The 22,714-nt window shown below is 40.2% G+C and overlaps 1 protein-coding gene across 1 annotated transcript in view; it reads right to left on the bottom strand.

The window, feature by feature from the left end:
- The window catches only part of LOC122800245 (smoothelin-like), a gene marked incomplete in the record, with an annotated part of 1,328,624 nt that overhangs the window by 130,745 nt on the left and 1,175,165 nt on the right, over positions 1-22,714 (bottom strand). Inside the window, 1 exon segment of the mRNA XM_044069736.1 lies at positions 10,406-10,557. Coding sequence (XP_043925671.1) covers positions 10,406-10,557 — 152 coding nt within the window.

Consider the following 22,714-nt stretch of genomic DNA (forward strand, 5'->3'; position numbering starts at 1 on the left):
TGTCTGCTAGTGAATTTTCTTTTCCTGGTACAAATCTGGCCTGTAGTTGAATGTTGAGATTCAGGGCCAAATTCCACAGGTCCATTGCCATCCGGCATAGAGGATATGAGTGTGTACCTCCCTGTTTGTTGATGTACCACATGACTGTGGTATTGTCCGTCCTTATCAGCAGGTGACCTTGTTGAAGGAATGGTCTGAATGCCTGGATTGCATGTTTCACTGCCAGCATCTCCTTTAGATTTATGTGTAGATTCAGTTGGTTTTGGGTCCATAGGCCTTGTATACACTTGTCCTCCATGTGTGCCCCCCAGCCTAGGTCTGAGGCGTCCATGGTGATGGTCTGGCTTGGATGTGGTTTGTGGAAAGGCAATCCTCTGTTCATCTGACAGGCCTGAGCCCACCACAGGAATTATTTTTTCAGGCATGGAATTATTGGAATCTGGGCTTCTAGACTGTGCTTGTGTTGAGACCATACATTCCTTAGGTACCATTGCAACTTTCTCATATGCAGCCTGGCATGCGGGATCAATATTATGCAGGATGCCATGTAACCCAGGGCTTGCAGGACTTTCCTTGCAGTAAGCTGAGTTTGTGTTGTTAATGTCATGAAATAAACTGATAGTTGCTTTTGTTTTTCTTCTGTGAGAAAAGCCATCTGAGTTGTTGTATCCAGTTCTGCACCCAAAAATGTTATCCTTTGGGATGGTACTAGTCTTGACTTTTGAATGTTGACTGTGTATCCCAAGGCTTGCAACAGTTGTATGACATTTTCCAAATCTTTTGTTAATTTTGTCTTGTTGTCCGCTTGTGGCCTAATGGCAGTCGTCCAGGTATGGGTAAAATTTGAATTCCCTGAAGCCTGCAATGAGCAATTACTGATGCCAGGCATTTCGTGAATACTCTGGGCGCAGTAGATAAGCCAAAGGGCAATGCTGAGAATTGATAATGCTCTGATCCTGCAAGAAATCTGAGGTGTCTTCTGCAATCTGGTCGTATAGGGACGTGCAGGTATGCCTCCTTGAGATCTAGAGTCACCAGCCAAGACTCCTTGCCCAGCATGGGAAGAAGTTGCTGGAGGGTCAGCATTTTGAATTTTGGAACAATGAGGTATGTGTTCAGTGCGGACAAGTCGAGAATAGGTCTCCATTGATTTTCTTTTCTTGGTACAAGGAAAAGCCTGGAGTAAAATCCTTGGCCTTGTTCCATAGGTGGTACCTTTTCTATAGCTCTCATCCTTAGTAAGTTGTTGATTTGTCTTTGAGCCTCTGTTTTTTGGCTTGGTGGAAGGTTTGGCATTCCTCTCTTTTTTGGTAGAGTGTGGAAGTGAAACCTGTAGCCCTTGTCTATTGTTTGTAAAGTCCATTTGTCTCCTGTAATGCAATGCCAGTTGTCGGAAAATAAGGCTAGCTTTCCGCCCAAGGGTGCTTCCAGTTGTTCCCTGGTAGGCGGAACCAGAGCCAAGTCATTGTGTCTGTCCTGTGGAAGTGGTTGTAGTTGCAGCTGTGGCAGCACTTCTCTGGTTGGCAGGTTGCCACTGACGTCCCCTGTAGGCACCCCTAGATTGACCTCTGCCTCTTGGGCATCTATTTCTGCCTCTCTGTGCTCTGGAGGTGTCTGGAAAGGACCAATTCTTCGAAGGCCAATTTCTGCTAAACCTCAGAGGTTGGACCTGTAAGAAATCCTTGACTGTTTGGACAGATTTTGCTTTTTCTTCCACTTTCTTTAGAACCTCCTGTGCAGGGGAGCCAAACAAACTTTGTTTCTCCATAGGAGCATCTAGGAGTTTTGCCTTAACATGGTCTGGTAAGGATTGTTCTTTTAACCAGGCATGCCTTCGAATCACTGCTCCAGTCATAGCTGATCTAAAGGAAGCCTCCAGTGCATCATAGCCACATTTTAAGAAATGATTACTGACCTGCTGAGAATTATGTACCAAATCCTGAAGGGACTTGCGGTCTATAGGTTCAGGAGAGGACAGTTTTTTATTTAGCTGGTCTAACAAAAATTCCTGGTACTGAATCATGTGAAACTGACAGTTTAAGGCCCTGGCCGAAAGAGTAGCAGAAGTATAAACCTTTTTACCCCATCTCTCTAATGCTCTAGATTCCCTTTCAGAGGGAAGAGGGTTTTTGGCAGAGGCAGCTGCCACACCTTTAGGGCCCTGTGAAATGGTTTCTGGGTCTGCAACATGAGCCTTATACAAGTGGTAGTGTGTGTCCTGGACCCTGTAATATTTATCAGGCTTGGCAGGGGCCGGAGGAAGAGAATCAGGGGCAGTACTGTCATCATTATATGCATCATCAACAACTGATAGTACTGGAGGAATGGCTAAAGGCCTATGCTGTGGTAAGTGTAAAAAAGTCCTTAGCCTTTTCCTTGAATCTGAAAAATCCTGGCCCTGCCATTGGAAGTGTTCCCTCATAGAATGTAGGGTTTCGACAAAAGAAATTTCTTCAGGAGGAGAAGCAGAAGGAATGGAGTCTTCTGCATCAGAATCCTCATAAGGAGAATATGGGCCTTCCTGATGGTCTGAAATATCTGAGTCATCCGAGGCTCTGGATCTGACCGACCGGCACTTGCGAACAGCTTCTGCTTCGGGCACCGCACGGCAAGAAAGACTGAGGAAAATGGCGTCGGCTGATGCCTTTATACCCCAGCAGCTATGACGTCGGGTGAAGTGCGACATCAGCCGAGGCCAGACCCAGACTTTGGAATCCGGCCGACCGAAGGGCTGCCTGAGGCAGGACAACCCATATGTTAGGACTGCAGATGTATCCTTGAAGGACATCTTGTATGTTCTTGAGAAATGTGTTTCACTAAAATGTGTACAGTCTAGAATTTTTCTCTCTTACATGCGTGCTTCTTACAGCGTCTTCTCCAAAGGAATGACTTAAGACTCAGTTATCAAAGTCTCCAATGGCATCATTATTTCCAGGCTCCCTCTTAACAATACATGACTGCTTCGGAGGCTCCAAGTTCCACCAAAAGTGCTCCCACCTACAGACAGGGGCCACTCGCCCTCCGCCATGGCTAGAGCCATTACAACCAGCTACTGTTGTCAAGGGACAAATGTCAGGAAAGTGGCACACAGATGCAACAATGCAGATCGTACAACCCCCTATGTAGAACTACCAGCACAACATACCTTACAGTTGAGGAGGTGGTATGCATGATCGGTTCCAGCTGTGAGATTATTCCCAGCCGTCACAGAGCATGTGAGACAATTGATCCAGATCTCTTTCACCAACACTTACTTAAAAATCTTGACGAAAATATGGGCAGTTAAAGTAGAGTCCAATTAAAAAGAGACTGAATAAGAGGGAGCAGGAGCTGTTCTGGGTGGCTTCTGTAGTCATGTAACCTGCTTTTGAGATAAAATTTTCTGTACTGTGTATCACAATAACATTTTCATCTTTCTATACTTTGCTGAGATACTTAAATCTGGAATTAAAGCTGTTCTGGAGGACCGTACTTAAGATTTTGATTTGTAGTGTAAGCCTTAATGACAAAAAGCCTTTAATGCAGTTTTATAAGCTCTGCCTTGTACCATTCAATAAGGCTACCACCTGCCAAGAATGTTCCACTACAGTTTGAAATTTAAATTCTCTCAGCAAGATCAGTTTTGGTGAGTACATACCATTGTACCTTATTTACTTAGGTGTTCTTACAACCTTTCTGAAGTACATTTTCTCAAACTGTACTTCCTAGATGGAGTCTTTTGCTTATTTTAGTTGATAAGCTGAGAGGTGGGAAATGTGACCATTAGCAGACGATTATTAGTCTGATCAACCCAGTCCTCTTCATGTTGCATCCTAACAGAAGTACACAAAACCTAAATTGGAGGTTTTTGACATAAACAATGGGGGCAGCCTCAATTTACACACGCTATTTTAATAAAATAAAAAAAATGTCTTGTAAGTTAAAGCAGTAAGAATATCATATGACAACTTTTAATGTGTGCAGATTGTTTGTATATTTACACAAAAACTGAGCTGGAAACCAATCCCAATGAAGGCTTTTATTTAAAATAACTTCAAATAACTTTAGCGAAACACTTTCGGAAGGTGCAGTGACCTTCCTTCCTCAGAAGACAAAACGCAAAGAACAGTGCTACAAATGCTTATATAGATCTTCTAATTAATAATTAAACACACAATGAATGATAATTAAACTATAAACATTTGTAAGCCAATTAGCAATTGCAAATTGCTCAGCTGTTTATTTGCATTGCTAATTGGCTTACAAATGTTTATAGTTTAATTATCATTCATTGTGTGTTTAATTATTAATTAGAAGATCTATATAAGCATTTGTAGCACTGTTCTTTGCGTTTTGTCTTCTGAGGAAGGAAGGTCACTGCACCTTCCGAAAGCGTTTTGCTAAAGTTATTTTAAATAAAAGCCTTCATTGGGATTGGTTTCCAGCTCAGTTTTTGTGTAATTCAAGTTCGTGATTTTTTGGTTTCTTGTTTGTATATTTGCTTAACTGGAGCATTAAACATACTTTGCACTTTTTTCAAAGCAGTCAACAGCACAACATATTAACTCTGAAAGACAAGCACCTGATAATTATCAAAATGTGTAGGCATATGGCAGTACAAGTGGTATTTCTGTCTCTTCTGAAGGTGGCAACCCTGTCCCAGACAGGGAAAATGCCTAGCACAGTTCAGAGGGGCCTGCAACATATATGACCCATCAAGAAGAATCCCAATAGAGGAAGACTCGTTCCATCTCATCCTGTTGGCCTGTAAGAGGTCAGAACTCTCAGCTTCTCCCATCTAGCCTATGAGACTTCAAAATTCTTTTCTACACACACACACACACACACACACACACACACACACACACACACACACACACACACACACACAGCAAACACAACCTCTCTTCTAGTCTTTGTTTTCTCAGAGGCAACTCAGCCTCGGCCACCACTTCCCACTTTTGTCAGTAAGTGCACTCTATAATTACCTTCAAGAACAATTAAAGGAATGGTAACTGGCGTAAGCTTTCAGTCAGCACGATAGTGATGTGCTACCCTCGCAGCAGCATATCCAGATTGCTGACTTATAATACCAGACCCTCCTCCTCTGAGTCACATGTTCTGTGATCTGTCCCCTCCCCAAGGGTCAGGTCTGATGCACTGCTCCATTGGCAGATAATTTGACTTACTCTTTTTTGGCTGCGTTAGTTCCACTAAACCAGTGTCCTCCTTTCAGGAGAGACTAGGTGGTAGTCATAAAGACTGAAGTAAATTTGGTCAGAGCACCGTAAAACATGCCCTGCTTTTTTCTATAACAGCCATAGGATCTTTTACATCCACTTGAGCTACAACCAATTCAGACAGATAAGGCCCTGGTTCAACATCTCATATGAGGTACAGCACACTTAGAAATGCAGTAAAAACAAAAAATAGGACCAACACAAAGGTAAACCATTTGGAATACAAATAGTCCAAGCAACAAGCAAAGAATTCCAAATATCGGACACGTTGAGTCCATTAAAGTAAATTTATTTAAAATACCAAAAAGCTTTCAAGAATTCACGTACCTGAAATTGGAATAAAACCCACATTCTGATCTTCTAGCACCAAAGGCAAGTGTGCTACCTGCTGAGCTACTGACACTGCTACACTAATGTCACAGTTCCTCCTTTGACTCACATGTTTAGTGATCTGTCCCATCTCCAAAGGATAGGCCTGGTACAGTGCTCCAGACACCCAAATGTACACTATGCAAATGTTAATGATATGTTCTTTCAATATATTTATTTGGAGCACCTTGCAAACACAGATGCAGGTGGCCGCTTTTGCATATCACAGAGACAATATTGCACTTTCCTGACTAATGGTCAAATGCTCAGTTGCCCCCCCCCCCTTCCCTAGGACTGCTTCTTGCAGCACAGCCCCTCCTCTGAGGGACTGTGGCACTGGAAAGCCCTAGCCTCACCCAACACCTCTGTCTAGCACCCTCTGATAGAGAATTCTTTCTTAATAGGTTGCACTGCTGAGTTGAAAGCAATCTTGACTACAAATATTTTAAATATGCTTACTTTCCACACACTCGCCTTCAAAGCTACAGTGGAAATGTTCAGTGTGTTAAAGCAGTGTACCTTATGTGTACATTTTTGTATTTAATTTGCTAGTTTAAGGAGCTTTAAAACAAATAGGAATGCTGTAACATAGACCAACAACCATCTCAACAGATTCTACCAAATCATATGGTATACATATCTGAGCAGATGACCTGCATATTCACAGCATTACATTCATACTGAAATTTAATAACACAGGTTTCTTCAGAAACTGGCTAACATACTGCAAACAAGGGCAGCTTCCCACTGACAGCATACGAGCTGTATAAAAGGAAACTGTAGGCATTACAACTCCATTTTACAGATAAACAGACTTTCCAGAAATCGGGTCTCAAATGAACCAATATGCCTGGTATTAGTGTTGGCAATTTTTAGTTATAACAACTGAACAGCAGGTAACAGAGAAACAATAAGGCAACTTAAGTATGTATTCTAGAATATAATAACCATTGTCTAACACAAGTTCATGCAGACTTTTTAAGCTGAACTGTCTGATGGACTGCAACCTTCTGGTCAGCTACATTCCCTACTATGGCACCTGGATCAAGACAGTTGCAATAAGTTAAAGCCAAAGTTTCCCACAGCCAATATTTTCATTTCTTTTCATAGCAATTAACTCAGAAAAATTATGTCACTAGCCAAATGATTCCTGAACAGAACCATTTTGCAGCACACTCGTACACCTTCTACATCAGACTGAAGACACCACCAACCACCTGAGTTTAGCTGTGGAGGTTCAGAATGATATGACTTCTGAAATTTGACAGTACTCGCTCACCAGGTTCTTGTTCTGTGTACGTAAAGTTCTACGAATTTTTGGTTTTAACCAGTCCTTTCTGCACCAGGCAGCGATAGAACTCTTGAACATATGTGTAAACGCACTTCCAGTCGGGCTCTCTCATCCGTACCATGTCATCGGTGTCTAGCAACTGCGGACAATCTGCATGCTTCCTATGGGGTTGGTGGAGTAAAATGGAAGAGAAAGTGCCAGGTGAACACAGCCAGGGTAGGGAGACAGGAAAGAGAGAACATAAGAGAAAAAAAAAGAACAAAATAATCAAATCGACATCCAATGGGTGAAAATACATTGAACATGCTATATGACACGCAGTATGCTTTCTCAGTCAGTGCTCAACACAATGACAAACGGACAGAAGATTTAACAAAGAATTCAGACTAATTTCAGTTGGTTTCTACATAGTGACACTTTAAAACCACAAAACACAATAAAACTAGCATCACTATTTCTAGACATAAATCAAACCAGTGACGGGTGCAAATAGTACAGAACATGCTCAGAATTAGAATGGCAAGGAAGATGAGAACAAAACATGCAACTGCAAAGCCAGCAAGCAAAGGTTCAGTGGCTTGCAAACCAGTAGGAATTGGTTTTAAGCCACTGCTTTCTTAGTGTGACACAGGTGCTGTGGTAAGACAGATTCCCCAATAGGCAGCCTGGAAATCTTACACAAAGGCAATATGTTGATAAAGGAGCTCCAAACACAGCTCCAAGACTTGTAGACATTCCACTGTCTGCAGCTAATATGGTCTGATCCTGTAAATTCAGCTGCCTTCCGGAAAATGGCAGGGGCAACACAGTAAAGGCCATGAATGGGAAAGTTTTTCTATAGCAAAAACAATATGCAGAACGTTACTTAATTGTTTTTTTTTTTTTTTTTTTTTCCGCAGATCTAATTCAGGTCAAGAAAGTAGACCCTGCTCTATTAAATGCTTGTGCAGAAACCACACACTGCTTTCTTGCTGCTGTGTGATTTCAGCAAACCGCTATCCCCCACACTGTGTAGAAAACAAAGGCATCACAGTGCACATTTGTGATTTAACAAGAGTTTCTGAGCTGGAGATCTATGCATACATCTCAGAATAAGTTAGACAGTAATACTATTAAGTCTACCATCTGTCCTTCCTGAATAAATTACAATGGTCCTGCTTGTACACTTCATTTTACTTAGGAAAGTTTATATGTACCACTGAAGGAGTTCTTCTCTGTTCAGTCTATCCCTGACTAATATTGTCCATTTCCTCATGTTTCTCTGTACAAACTGTAAACATCATAAAATATCTCATATACATACTGCCCCTACTCATATTCCAAGAAAACTTCTCTAGTGCAAACTGCATGTCCTACATGAAAATGACTTTCCTTCATGAGCCAGAAATCAGGCCCTATGTCCTCATGGACCTTCTATAGTACAGACTGCACTGAAAAGAATGGCTTCCTTAAGGGTCCTCCATTCAAGTTCTCCAGTGACTTCACTACTGAAGATGTGATGTGCCATAAAAGTACTTTTTGTCTGAGGTACTAGCAACTACCTTAGACATACTCTCCAAAACTTTCTTTACTAAAGGGACTATGTACTAGATAATGATTTGTTTACTTAATGTCAGTGACTTTACCTTGACAGATCTTCTCTAGTATGTGCTGTATATAATGTACATAACCAGCTTTCCTTCGCTGATACACTGCTGACTGAACACACATGCGCTCCTCACTTCCTTTACTGGTAAAGGCAATGTATGCAGTCTGCCAAGGCACCAAACAGAAATATTTACTTGTGAAAACAAACCAATTTTACTCAAGAAAGCCGTGGCTTGAATCTCTAACGTGACACAGAGCATCAGCTATACATGACTGTTTTATGACCTTGATTTATACATATCTGAATTCAGTCTGATTCTCTTGTGTTTAATGCAGTATGTTCAGGCCTACATGCACCGATCAAGTATGTTGGTGCACCTACATCTGAAGTGACAGATGTTAATAAATGGCTCCGGTATGGGCCATACTCATACAAGCATGTCACACAAGAAGGAAAGGAGGGAGAATTTCAAATAATTGATTAAAACAGAATTCACTTGAACTAGAAAGTATCCCCCATCAACCTTATGAACCCAGTTTACTGGTTTATAGTGGAGACTTCACTACCCTGCTATGCCTGGATTTCTTTGGCAAATATTAGAAGTGTGCTGTCTAGCACAAAATGTAAACTATAGTTTAAACTTTAAAGAAAACAACAGAAACAAAGCCTACCACACTAAGTGAAGAAAACAATTTGCTTCAACTGATTCAGTTCTCTCTAGAAGCTTAACAGAAGTCTTCTTGTGGTTGTGGTGTTTGTTACTGAAGGCTGCACCTGGTCAAGTGATTCATTTTGTCAGATTTTCTTCCCTCCTTTCAGCAGTCTGTGACAGCAAAAGGATAGGCTTTTCAAGTGTCACTGCTTCATAAATTCTCACCACCACAAAGCTAAGGGACACACATCTCAACACAAAATGGAAGATGGAGAATTATTCCCCTCTTTCAAGTGCTTTGTCCCTCCTTAGTCCTGCATTCAAACTCCACAGGATTGGAGCTGATGACAGTTTAAAAGCAGGGTTTCACACTTTGTGCGTTGGGAATGCAGGTTAGCAAAGTAGCCCATAAGGCAAGTGGGCTGACTATTCAGTAACAAAAATAAGGCACAGAAATTGCAAACTTTAGAATATTTTCCATAATATCTTTTGCAAGGCAAATAGATCATAACATATCTCCAAGTTCTACAACTAGGATACCAAATAAAAGACCCAACCATGTAGTCACAAACGGTCCCCCTAAGGCAGCTCATGAAACAATGCCAGAGGGGGTAGAGACAGAATAAACAATTTTAAGAAAAGTTAGGAAAACATCCAGCCCCAGTTTGAAATATAGCTAACCTCTGAACACTGCGGGATGCATTAATAATGGAAATGGGGGAACTGCATAGAGAAGCTCAGAGGTCCAAGTCAAAAGAAAACATTAATGTTCTTCCAGCCATTGCTGTTTGCCTGAGCAGAGGAAGCACTTACCAGGATTAAGATTCACATCCACTGAACAATTAAAACAGTAATGAAAGTAGAATATGCAAGCCAGCAAATCTACTGAAAGTAGTTACAGATGATTTAAACACAGAAGAAAATCAAGAAACCCAAAGTTCCCTGTTAGCTGCACATAGCAAATATTTATGCAAGCCTAGATGCATTTACATCTATGCTGTAGGGGGGTTTACAAAATGGAAACATCCCTTTGCATCTCATCTTCTGCACAATAGACATCCCTTATGTCCGTCACCTTCAAAATCAGTAAAAGAATATCAATTACCCCCCCCCACACACACACACACACACACAAACTGATTACAGCTTGATAACATGTCACATCCTCAATAGCAAACCAACTTTTAATGTCATATATGCTACTAGGTACAGATCTCTACTTTATAAACACCTTCAAGACATTAACAAAGGAACAAGCTGGTTACTATGGTAATAAAACAACGTACTCTGCTGCTGCAAAGGCAAGTTCAAAGTTCTGACGACGGTTCTGTGGTGCTAGCTGACTGAAGTCAAAAGCATCAGGGAAGAAACTATGCACCAAGGCACAAAAAGCCATACCATCACTCCAGCTGGAAGAGAAGTTCTGTATTTCCACATTCTGAGAATACAAACACAAGGAGTATGTTAAGGCAGGTAAAACATTTAATTGGTTTACTGTTCATTACTCTAAAGGCAAGAAAATGCTCTCTCTGAATGTTCAAAACCTTAGTGTACTATTAAATACCAGTCAAACTGTCAGTTTAAACTACTACTACACCCAGTGAGTGAATATGCAATCACAATATAATAAAGCAGGGAGGTTATACGGTATCTAAACAATTACGTCAGTATTATGAGGACTGCAAAAATCCATAAAAACTTACACTACAGGCATCTGAACTATACTTTATTAACAAAGTAATCACATTCATTGTAAATCTGGAAGATAACTTCTTTTAATGGTCATCACTGTTTTGAGTACAAAAAGAAAAAAATTAAATGCAAGCATTCTTTCTTTAACTCGCTAAGCCCAACATGGCTGCTGTTCTGGATGCTCTCCCAAAACACAATGTCCTTGACTACACAGAAGATCTCTTATTAATGTCATTATTGGTTACTGACTTGTTCTATGATGAACATAACGGTGACACAGTCACAACAGCAATTTTTCAGAGGCACATAAGTTTACAAAACATCAGTGCTCAAGGCACCCTACTGCCCCAGTGAAATGCATTACAACACTACTGTCCTGCCCCTTCAGATCTTTAGCACTCTGCTAGCATATTTTCATGTGTCATTAGCCAATACAGATTGAGTGGGTTGTGAAGTGGTTGGGAGGGTGGCCTAATGGTTAAGGTGTTTGCCTTACAAACACAAAGTACAGGGTTTGAATCTCACAGGGGATAACTGGCTAGGCTTAAAATGGCTCGCAAAGGCAGTTAGCCTAGTACTAACCTATGAACCTACAAGATGTACAATGTCTATCACTCCTGTGTGTAACTACAAAAAATAAAGCATTTCCTGAATCAACACAGCCTTTTCATCCTGTCTTCAATTTAAAGCCATTTTATTAGAATATTGAGCTAGTCAAGCTGAGCAGATGTAGGAAGACAGTGAAATCAGACAGAAGCAATCTGAAAAATATGTAAACGTTATTCTTAGTAAATAGAAAAAAATAACTCAAATTATAAAAAAGAAAAGAAACTACAAGCATCCTTACAGCTGCAAATTTCATCCTCATTGTCTAAAAGACTGTCTAAATAAAACATTTCACATGAGAGTTAATGAAATCTTAAACAAAAATATCTGTTTAAATGTATGCAAGATAAATGCTCACGTATGATAGAAATGTGCCACAAAAAATGAAAGTGGCTTGATAGAAAGGTGAAATTAAATAATGCAAGTCTGAGAGCCATCTCTATTTGAAATCCAAAAAAAAGAAGTTATGTACTCACCATAACGTTCCATCTGAGTAGGTAACTTCATTTGTCAGCAACCTGTGGGTATCGGATCCGATTTGGAATCGAGCCGGCAGCTTTCCTAGCCAAAGATCCGAGCTCCAAGCTCCTCCCCCTACCCATAATGCCCTGCCACCTCCCTTTAACCCTCAGATCGAGCATTACTATAACACAAGGAAAAACTACTTGAATGTTCCAACTGATGTCATCTGGAAAGTGACATATCCTGATCCTTCAAGAAAGAACTAAAGGTCCGGGGGATGGAGGGAGGGTTGGTTGCTGACAAATGAAGTTACCTACTCAGATGGAACGTTATGGTGAGTACATAACTTCTTTATCTGAAGTAGTTAACTTCATTTGATCAGCAACCTGTGGGACAGAGTCCCCAGCTACCAACAACTTGGGAGGTCCTCAAGGAAGGATATTCCAGAGCACTGCAGTGCCAAAAGATGCGCGTCCTCTGGATATTAGATCCAATTTATAATGTGTAATAAAAGTATGAGAGGAAGCCCAAGTAGCTGCTGAACAAATGGCATCCAAAGAAACCCTCAACCAGAAGGCAGCAGAAGTAGCCACAGAACGGGTAAAATGAGCTCAAACCCTCAGGGGCTCAGGTTGACCAGAGCTTCTGTATGCGAGAAGGATGCATTGGGAAATCCATCTAGCTAAGGTTACTTTAGTCACTGGCTTACCCAGATAGGACTTAGCAAATGAAACAAAGAGTTGATCTGATTTTCGAAATTCAGCTGTTCTGTCTAAGTAAAATCGCAACTGTCTATGTACATTCAGACAATGACGTCTATACTCTCCTTTGTTCTGATAATTAGGAAAGAAGACAGGTAGATTGATGGACTGGTTGATGTTGGCTTCAGAAGCCACTTTAGGCAGAAAGGAGGGATTAGTCCTGAGGGAAACCCTGTCGTTATGAAAGATGATTTATGGAGGCTTACTGCAAAGAGCGTGAAGCTCCGATATCCTCCTAGCTGAGGTAATGGCAATCAGGAAGGCAGTTTTCCAAGATACATACTTTAAGTCGATTGAAGCTGCAGGCTCAAAGGGGGGACCAGTCAGAGACTGAAGAACTAGGGTTAAATCCCATGGAGGAACTGCATCTTTAACAGGGGGTCTTAACAGGAAAGTTCCTTTCAGGAATGTCTTGCAAATCTTAGAGGAAGCTAGGGGGCCAATATTGTTTCCAACATGGAAGTGGGAAATAGCTGCCAACTGAACTTTAACAGTAGAAGAACTAGCCCCTTGATGAAAATATGGGATAGAAAGTCAAGGACTGCTGGGATAGGACCCGTAAAAGGATCCAAATTCCTATGCTCTGCCCAGACAGAGAAACGCTTCCATTTACTCTTGTAGATTCTCCTGGTAGAAGGCTTGAGTGGCCACCAGGATGGCCTTGACTGAGGATGAGATACCGGGAGTCCTAGCCATTAATGGAACTGGATCAACCAAGCAGAGAGCTTGAGGTTGTCCAGGCGGGGGTCTTCAATCCCAAGGGATGAGAAATCAGATCCGGAATGGGATCTAAGATCCAGGGAGGATGTACTAGATGAGACCATAGGCATGGGAACCAGGTTTGGCAAGGCCAGAATGGGGCTATGAGGATAACTCTGCTCCCCAACCGACGAGCTTTCTGCAAGAATTTTGTCATCAACGAAAGAGGAGGATAAGCATAAAAAAGACCGGATGGCCAAGCATGAACCAGAGCATCTCTGGGGACTTCCCCTGGTGGGGGAATTAGAGCGAAGAACTCACTGCACTTTGTGTTCGAAGGCGACGCGAACAGATCGCAGCAAAGTTGACCCCATTTGAGGAAGATCTGTTCTGCTACTACTGGGTTCAGAGACCACTCGTAATGTGAGAGGATAGTTCGACTCAACCTGTCTGCTAGAATGTTTGACCGACCCGGTATGTGCGTTGCTATGAGAAAGCGGTTGGTGGATATCGCCCATTCCCACACTCTCATGGCCTCTCGGCAAAGTGGGTAAGATCTGGCTCCCCCGTTTGTTGATGTACCAGACTACTGACATGTTGTCTGTTAGAATTGCAATAGTCCCTGGAGGAAGAAGGGAATGGAGAGCCTGCAACGCTAGAAGCACCGCCCTCATCTCCAGGACATTGATATGCAAAGAGGTCTCTGTGTGAGTCCACGTACCTTGGACGGATCTGGCCATGCAATGCCCCCCCCACCTGAGGAGAGATGCGTCCGTGGTCACTGTGACTTGGGGTGGGGACAAGGAGAAGGGGCGCCCTTCCCGGAGGTCCCTGGAATGGAGCCACCAAAGTAGAGATTCCCTGCAAACCCTGCTGAGGGGAATAGGTGTAGACAGGGGGTGACGTAGGATGGACCACTGGACCTGTAAGGTCCATTGAAGGATTCTCATCTTCAGATGTGCGATATGGACCCCAGGGCCCTCAGGAATAATTCCGTTGGAGGGGCTGATGATTGTAGAAGAGCCAAAATGTGAAGCTTTAGATGGTGGAGTCTGTCCGCCGTCAGAAAGACTTTGGATTATATAGTGTCTATCCTGGCCCCTATGAAATCCAAGATCTGGGTAGGCTGAAGGGAGGATTTCTTGTGGTTGATCGTGATCCCTAGATGGTGGGCTAGATGTAAGTAGTAGTCCCTGCCTGAACATAGTAGATGCTTAGTTAGGACGGTTAGGAGCCAGTCGTCCAGGTAAGGAAAGACCTGTATTCCCTGAAGCCTCAGGTGGGCCCCTACAACTGCCATGACCTTGGTGAACACCCTGGGGGCTGTGGTGAGACCGAAGGGTAGGACCCTGAACTGATAATGGCTGGCTCCCAGCCGAAAGCAGAGAAACCTCCTGGATCGCCTGTCCATTAGAATGTGGTAGTACGCATCCTTGAGGTCTATCGAGCACATCCAGTCATCCTCTTGTAAAAGTAGGAGAATGAATTGAATAGTGACCAACTGGAACTTTTCCTTGGTGACTGACAGGTTCAGTGTGGACAGGTCGAGAATCGGCCATAAGTCCCCCGTCGTTTTTGGCACCAAAAAAACCTGGAGTAAAAGCCTGATCTGGATTGCCCGAGGGGGACGTGCTGGATGGCACTTTTTCTTAGAAGCTCTCTTATTTCAAAGGCTGCTACCTCCCTCTGATTGGGTGGAACACTGGGGAGGAGATGTTAGCAATGTAATTGAATAGCCTCTGGATATGATTCAGAGCACCCAGCGATCTGTCGTAATGGACTCCCAATGTGCTAGGTGCTCCAAGAAGCACCCCGCTGACTGCCTACAGAGAGGAGCAGTCGGGCAACCCCTCAGGGTTGCTGTGCAGGTTGATCGGAGAAGGGTTCCCTCGACCTGAAATTCTTCGGCCCCCCTCTGCCTCTGGGCTGGTGTCTACCCTGTCCTCCTCTGCCTCTGAAGGATGAAGGTATCCGGAGCGAAACGGGATTGTTGAGCTTTCCGGAACCACATCTTCTTTTGTCCTCTTTGGTTCCTGGAGAAGGACCTCTGAGGAGCCGAGAAGCGGATCCTGACGGCAGACATTTTCCCGTCTTTCTCGCTCTGGAGAGGTGTATTGCAGACGGTTTTGCCGAAAAGCGTAAAACCGTCAAAAGGGGCGTTCGCAAAGGATGCCTTGAAGGGTTCCGCAAAGTCACAGAGACGGAGCCAGGCCTGTCAACGTAAGACAACGCTGCATAGATTTGTTAGTAATCGACTTAAGAGTGGCCATTCTAGCCAAGAAGGTCCGTTTGTCCTCGGTCGACATGGACTCTGGGGATGATCCAGCGTACTCTTTGATTAGGTCCCGCTGGGGACAGCTTATGGCCACACTTGGAGCATTTAGAAAACACAGCTTTTGGGCCTTCAGACATTTTTATAGAAAAGGAAAACAGGCCCATACGCACACACCTTCACACACAGACAGGGGGGAGGGGAATTAACTTTAACTAAACTAAGAAGCTTTAAACTACCAAAAAATACTAAGAGAGAACGGAACCACACACACAAAGTTTTAGAAATTTTCTGACAGAAAAAAAGTGTAAAAAAGCTTTAAACTCACAACACCCATGCTAGGAGCTCATTCTAAGATGCTTAAAGAAGCCGCGGCAAACGGGATCTGGGGGTTACAGGGACATGGCAGGGCATTATGGGTAGGGGAGGACCTTGGAGCTCGGATCTTTGGCTAGGAAAACTGCCGGCTCGGATCCACTACCCACAGGTTGCTGATCAAATGAAGTTAACTACTTCAGATCTGGAAAATTAATTTATAGCATACTTACAATTCTGGATATTTAAAGAGACATTTAAATTTACTGGATCAAGTCAAAAAACAGATGATAACCTAATACATAAATGTTTAAATTACTTAAGTCTGCCACATCTATCAGAGATACAAAGGAAATGATTAAATAATCCACATATTACTGAGAAATTAAATACTCTGGGCTCACTAAACTACTAGTAGACATACAAATAAAATGAAGTAATGGGAAAACTTCTAAAAGCATTTAATTATCTAAATAAGTAAGAGGGCATTCCCCATCTTCAAAATTTTAATAAGAATGCTAATAATTCGATAATGCCTTTCTACCAGGGATTTATAACAGAGGACAAGCAAACAGAAAGGGATAAGGGACTGCTTTATCCCTTGAATGAAAGACCAGCCTGGTCTGGTTGAGTTTTTATTCCAGGCTAGAACAGAAGCTGCTGTTATAAAGGGAGAATTAGTGGAACATTTAAAATATTACACGAGAATTAGAAGAACCAACCAGAAGAGGTTAGAAAAAACTGGGAAAAGAGACTGAAAGGACAATTTACAAGTTAACAATGGGAGGCCATCTGCATGACTTCCAAATCTGCAACAAAGAAAGTTTAAGATTTCTGCATGAAGTGTTTGCATTGGTATTTTATACCCCAAGCAGACTTCAATGGACTTTTCCTCAGGTAGACAGCAAATGCTGCAAGTGTGACAGGAAAGACAGAGGTAACTGAGAACATGTTTTCTGGGACTGTAATTTGTTTGCAGATTTTAAAGATTCGCTACGGAGTACTTTGTTAGAAACACTTTAAGAATAACTGATTGAAATGATGTAGGATCTAAAATGCCTAAATTTAGTAAGGCTTTACTACATTTAATACTGCTGGCTGCCAAAATACAATTACAAGAAAATGGAAATTAAAAAATAAACCATCTGACGCTGAAGTACTGGACATTATAAAGGAGATAAAAGAGCTGGAGGGAGTCTTTAGAAAAGGGAAACAAATTACATAGAAAATAAATGGGATTTGTAGAAGCAATACAACCAGAACAATGTTTAGAAGTACAGGTGAAATTTAAGGGAAGGCAGGAAATGAGAAATTTATGCAATGTTGAAGTGAATGAAAATTGTTAAAAAACATACATGTATACTGCATGAAAATAAAAATGTCATTGTTTGTTTCTATTACTGTATGTGCAAGTCAGTTAAAAATGTCATGTTTAATAAAGAAGTTTAGAAAAAAAACAAAAATGTTAGTTTTAGATCTTAAAAATGCAGACAATTTTACTTTACAATGCAGATTATAAATATGTACTGCAGACTAAATCCTTCAATCAGTAATTTTATGCATTGGTATAAACAGTGGGTTTTATACTGAACAGAAAAGCTCAAGATAATATGTTCAGAGTGTATGGATTTAACTGACACCTAAAATATTAAAAAAAAAAATCACAATTGTTACCTATAAGAATATCTGCAAGATAAGCATTCAAAGCCTCAATGAAATATTTACTTGAAGCATAAAATAATAATTTCTCATTAAGAATTTGTAATTAGCAACAAAATGGAGTTCAAACATTAAAAAAATGCACTGATTAATGTGCTACTGTATTGTGACTGCACCCTGGTTGTGCATGAAATTGGCATAAAAAAGTAAGTGCTCCGGCCATAAAAATAAAAACAAAAGTATTAAGGATTGAGCCAAGAATAGTATTTAGATGGATGGAGTGCTTCTAATCACACCCAATTTAAGGAAATACGTATTAAACTTATTTTGAAATAAATAATTTGATGGAACAATACAATGGAGACAAGACAGCAAATAACTATTTAGCTCTGATGCACAGGATGACTTGAGAAATGCATTGCCTGTGAAATGTAACAAACGAAATGTTTAGGAATAAATACTCTGGAAAATAAAAATAAACAAATACATATATATATAAATTTAATAAGAGGGGGCTACAGTGACTGGAGGATCTGTGCCACAAGGTTGGATAACAACATAGCACTTTTGTAGTAGACTCATTTTTCAGCTGTTAATAGGCCATAAATTAGAATGATTAAAATTATTATAATGCTAAAGTTGCAAGATTTGATCCTTAATTCAACACCTGTTGTATCAAAATCAATGGTTACTTACTTGATTTGGAAAGTTAAACAAGTGGAAACTGTCACCAATGAGAACCAGCATCAATCTGCAAACAAACACTAACCCGGCATAAAGGAGATGCAAGACTCAGTTTTACAGATATATTTCCTGGCCAATACCATGGTCATATTTTGCAAAATGGATAAAGCTTCACTGTGATATCATGCAAGGATAACAGATGGCTGTAAGTAGAAGGTATTTGTTCAATATAAACATTTCAGATACTAAGTTTTTTTTTTTTTTGTCTTTGAATGTCAAACAGAAGAAAAAAACAATTAACATTAATAGAAAATAAGGAGATTTGGTAACATTAAACAGATGGTCAAACAGGACAGGAGAAGGTTAAACAGAGATCAACTGATCACAGAACAAGAAACTCTAAATTAGAAAAAATTCTGAAAAGGCAAAATTAAAACCTGAGTGTGTACAACAGTTGTATAAAAATGGAACATCTACCAACCAGTTCATAAGAAGATATTGTATATGTAACTTTTTTCCAACAAACATCTTTATTAAATTTTCACACGACATATGCAATCTTACATTTATACAAATAAAAAACAAACATGATGACACCACTTTAGTTGCAAACAGTATACATCACAGACGCCACCGAAACAACTGTAGTTGCAAACATTATACATCACTTATAATCTATCCAGTAACTGTCAGTTAAGCATTATATGGCTCATTCAAATCCCGCCTCAAACCTTGTTTCTGCTCTGCATATATTGTTCCCACAATTCCCATTTTTTTTGTATGTAGTTTGCCCCTCCCTTACCTAAAGATCCCAGTTCCAGTTGTTTTATCTCCGTTTCTATACTCATTACTTATAGTGAAGTGGGTCTAGACTGATTTTCATTTTCTAGAAATTGCTTTTTTGGCAGCCACCATAATTAGACTCAGAAAGGCTTTACTATGTCTAGGCAATTCCAATTCTGTATCATAACTGAAAAAAATCATTTCCCAAGTCAATCCAATCTGCTCACCCAGCATCTCCAATAGAATGGTCTGCAGGTAATCCCTAAAGTCTGTCTGCTCATTACACTCCCAAAAATATGTTCCCAGCCACCTCTTTCTTGCCCATCACACCTCCAATACTTTTTATCCACCTGATGAGAATTCATTGGAGTCTACTTGGGATATAAAAATACCTATGTAAACACTTCCAGCCAAAGATCCTAAATCATTTACACTTTGTTGCATATTTGGACGATATACATATATCCTCCCATTTTCTCTTTGTGAATTGCTTATCCAATCTCACTTCCCAATCCTTTCTAAGCTCTTCTGATTGATTCGTGTAATTATCATGCGGTATTTTATATGCTTTACTAATTATTCCTTTTAACGGCAGCTTCTGTTCTAGATTCTATTAAAATCTCTACCAGTGCTGGTCTTTCATTCAGAAGCCCCCTATTTCTTTCTCTTTGCCTATACTCTGATATCAGTCCTTGACAGAGAAGGCAATCTCTAACCTGCAGTCCAAATAAATTCTTGGCCTCTTCCCATTATATTACCTTTCCCTTTCTAGTTATTTGTTCCCAATACCTTGGTTCCTTTGCCAGTTTTTTCCAATAAATTCCACCCCCCTCTTGCCTATTACCTGTATCCCTGACCACAGTCATCCATATCAGCAAAATCTTGTATAAATAACTTTTAAAGCCTATAAGAAAATGGTGTGCTATTGGATTAAATGCAGAATGGGGATACATTGGATAGCAATTGCAAACCCATGGGAGTAGCACTGCAGAACGTGTCTGCTATCCTGCAACAGTGTCCTTGAATACATTTTTCAGGTCCACAATCACTATGGCATCATATCGGGGGTAGAAAACACCCAGGAGCTACTTGACAGTCTACCACAACTGTCAATTCTTATAAGGAATGCTATGCCAGGTACAAATAATCAAGAAATAGATGAATACCCAGAACAACCAACTGATGTAAATGAATAATTAAGCAACCAAAACTGTTCTTGGTAACAGCACGAAAGAGCACAGGCACTGGATGTATGAATAAAAATCTACTTTATTCAATAAAATAAAATACGATGGTTTAGCGCTTTCATCACACAGATAGACTGTATTTACAAACATTCTGTGTTTATGAACCCCATTATCTAAACATGGCCTACAGCTGTCTGACCATCCCTGGATCTACCCATCTCCTCAGCACCACCTGTATGTGGGCTGTAATAATACATGCATGCAGTACTAGGGCTGCCACATACAGAGGGTGGTATGCTGTGGAGCTGCACACATACAGCAGTCTTCTGTCTAAAATTAGAAGTTTGTCATTCCCTTTGCCTACAACCAAACATGTGTGCAGCCAACACTAAAGGTAATAAAGCATTATCAGTATCACCTCTAAGCAGCTCCACTTGTATGTTGGAAGTGTTACTACAAGAATCGGCTTCTCATCATGTAATGTCTGCAGTAACACCGCCAGCATACAGGTGGAGCTCTACTCATGCCACAAAAGAAAACGGACTTTAATAGAAAATGCCATTACTTTGAAAGCTTATGATGGAGTTCAATTATACTGTAAAATTTCATAGCATTAGAGCATCAAATACCAAAGCCACTGTAAAATTTCTCAGCATTACAGCATGGCATAAACTTGGGATTTGGAATCAGGAATAACCCTCCTCAACTGCTCATCTCCCCATGCAGCATAACTGCAGAGGCTTGTTTCTGAATTAGATGGTGCATTAAGTGTTTGACATAGTCTGCCACTACAAGTATAAACCATTTTGGAATATGTCTCACTGGATTCATAATTCATGTAAAAATTGTAAATATTGGAAATAAGATGTTAACAATTCTAGACACACTTATGACTCTGCCAGGAGAATATTACACATTTTTATACCAGAAATATTACCAAGAAATGTACCAGTGTACCACAAAATCCAAATAAGCAGTGGAGATAAGAGAATATTCTTGAGAGTCACAGACACAGTTTCAGAATGAACTAAATTAATGTTTAGATAGAGGCAGAAAAAGAAGATGTAAGCATGGTTCATGTGATAAAACTAAATGACACTAAGAAATTATTGGGTGCTCCAGTTCCAAAAGAAATCCCAAAGTCAGAGTTTTCATCATTTTGGAGCATATTCACTACAAGAGGAAAATATATTGCACATTACTGGAAAACGTAAAACCACAAAGAGTAAAATTATTTAATATCTAATCATATAGATATTTTATTAGAAGTGAATATGCTACACATTAAAATATAATACAATTTCTTGTGGTCAAAAGTATAAACATGTACTGCTGTAAATTAAGGTTATGAGTGATGAGTAAAGAAACAAGATGTCAGCTAATAAAAATTAATCCTTATGCTAATATATGTTTGATTAAAATATGACTGGAAAACTTATTTCTGACCAAGACTCCAAATTTCTTCTTTATTCCTTAATTATCCTACCCTATTCCAGTCCCTTCTTACTACTGTAAAGTTTAAAATAAAAAAAACAAAACACTGTTTAAATAAAGACTGCAACTCCAAATTGTTTTTTTTTTTACATTTTGAGTTGGAACACTCTACTAAAAAATAGACATAGGAATTAACCAATCAACACTCATTTCACAAAGATCCTGCACCAATAATAGCTGTAGAAAATAGGACCATTTCCATCTGCTTATTAGTAGTTCCTGTGACTACAATCAAATGTGGGATAATTTTTGCTGCCCTCTCAACTAGTCAAGCATTCCCAGTTTTCAAGCCAGTCTTTGTAGAAAGACAGTGCTTTACCTAAGATGGATTCTGTATATCTGCTGCTTGGCAAACTTTTTCCAGAGTGTCAGCCAGTTCCTCAGCTGTTAGGATACCATACTCGCTCTTTTTTAAATAAAATTGGAAAATATTTGCCCTTACACTAAACTTGCTCATAATTAGTTTTTGTGATGCAGTCCCTTTTATTCCAATACATCAATGAAACTATGTTTGGATCTGTAGATTTTAGCATTTCTGTAAAATTTGTTATGTATTACTAAAGACATTAGAATAGTCATTGTTCTGTACATTCCAAACCAGCCTTTTTTTAATTCTGGGAATTCTGCAAATGTAAAACAATAAAATATATGTCAGTTAATAAATACAGTATGCTTAACATACAAGGTTTCTTTTAACTCTACTACAGGTCACTGCTGGTTGGACTTCAGCTACCTGGATTTTATAGAACCTTATTAAACTTAGAAATCTGTCAGAATATATTTACAGAAACCATTTTTACAAAACAAGAAATACCAACTTACTCTGTGCCCACTTATATCCACTTAACAACACAATTGATATTAATGACTATATAAGTTTCAGTTGAAAACTAAATATTTTTTGTAGATCTCAAAGGGAAAGTACTATCAGCATTTTTAAGTTGACTTTTCTCATGGCATTTAAGACTTCAAAACCTTCAC

The sequence above is a fragment of the Protopterus annectens genome, chromosome 4.part0, assembly GCF_019279795.1.
Source record: "Protopterus annectens isolate FY-2018-M chromosome 4.part0, PAN1.0, whole genome shotgun sequence".
Taxonomy (NCBI): domain Eukaryota; kingdom Metazoa; phylum Chordata; order Ceratodontiformes; family Protopteridae; genus Protopterus; species Protopterus annectens.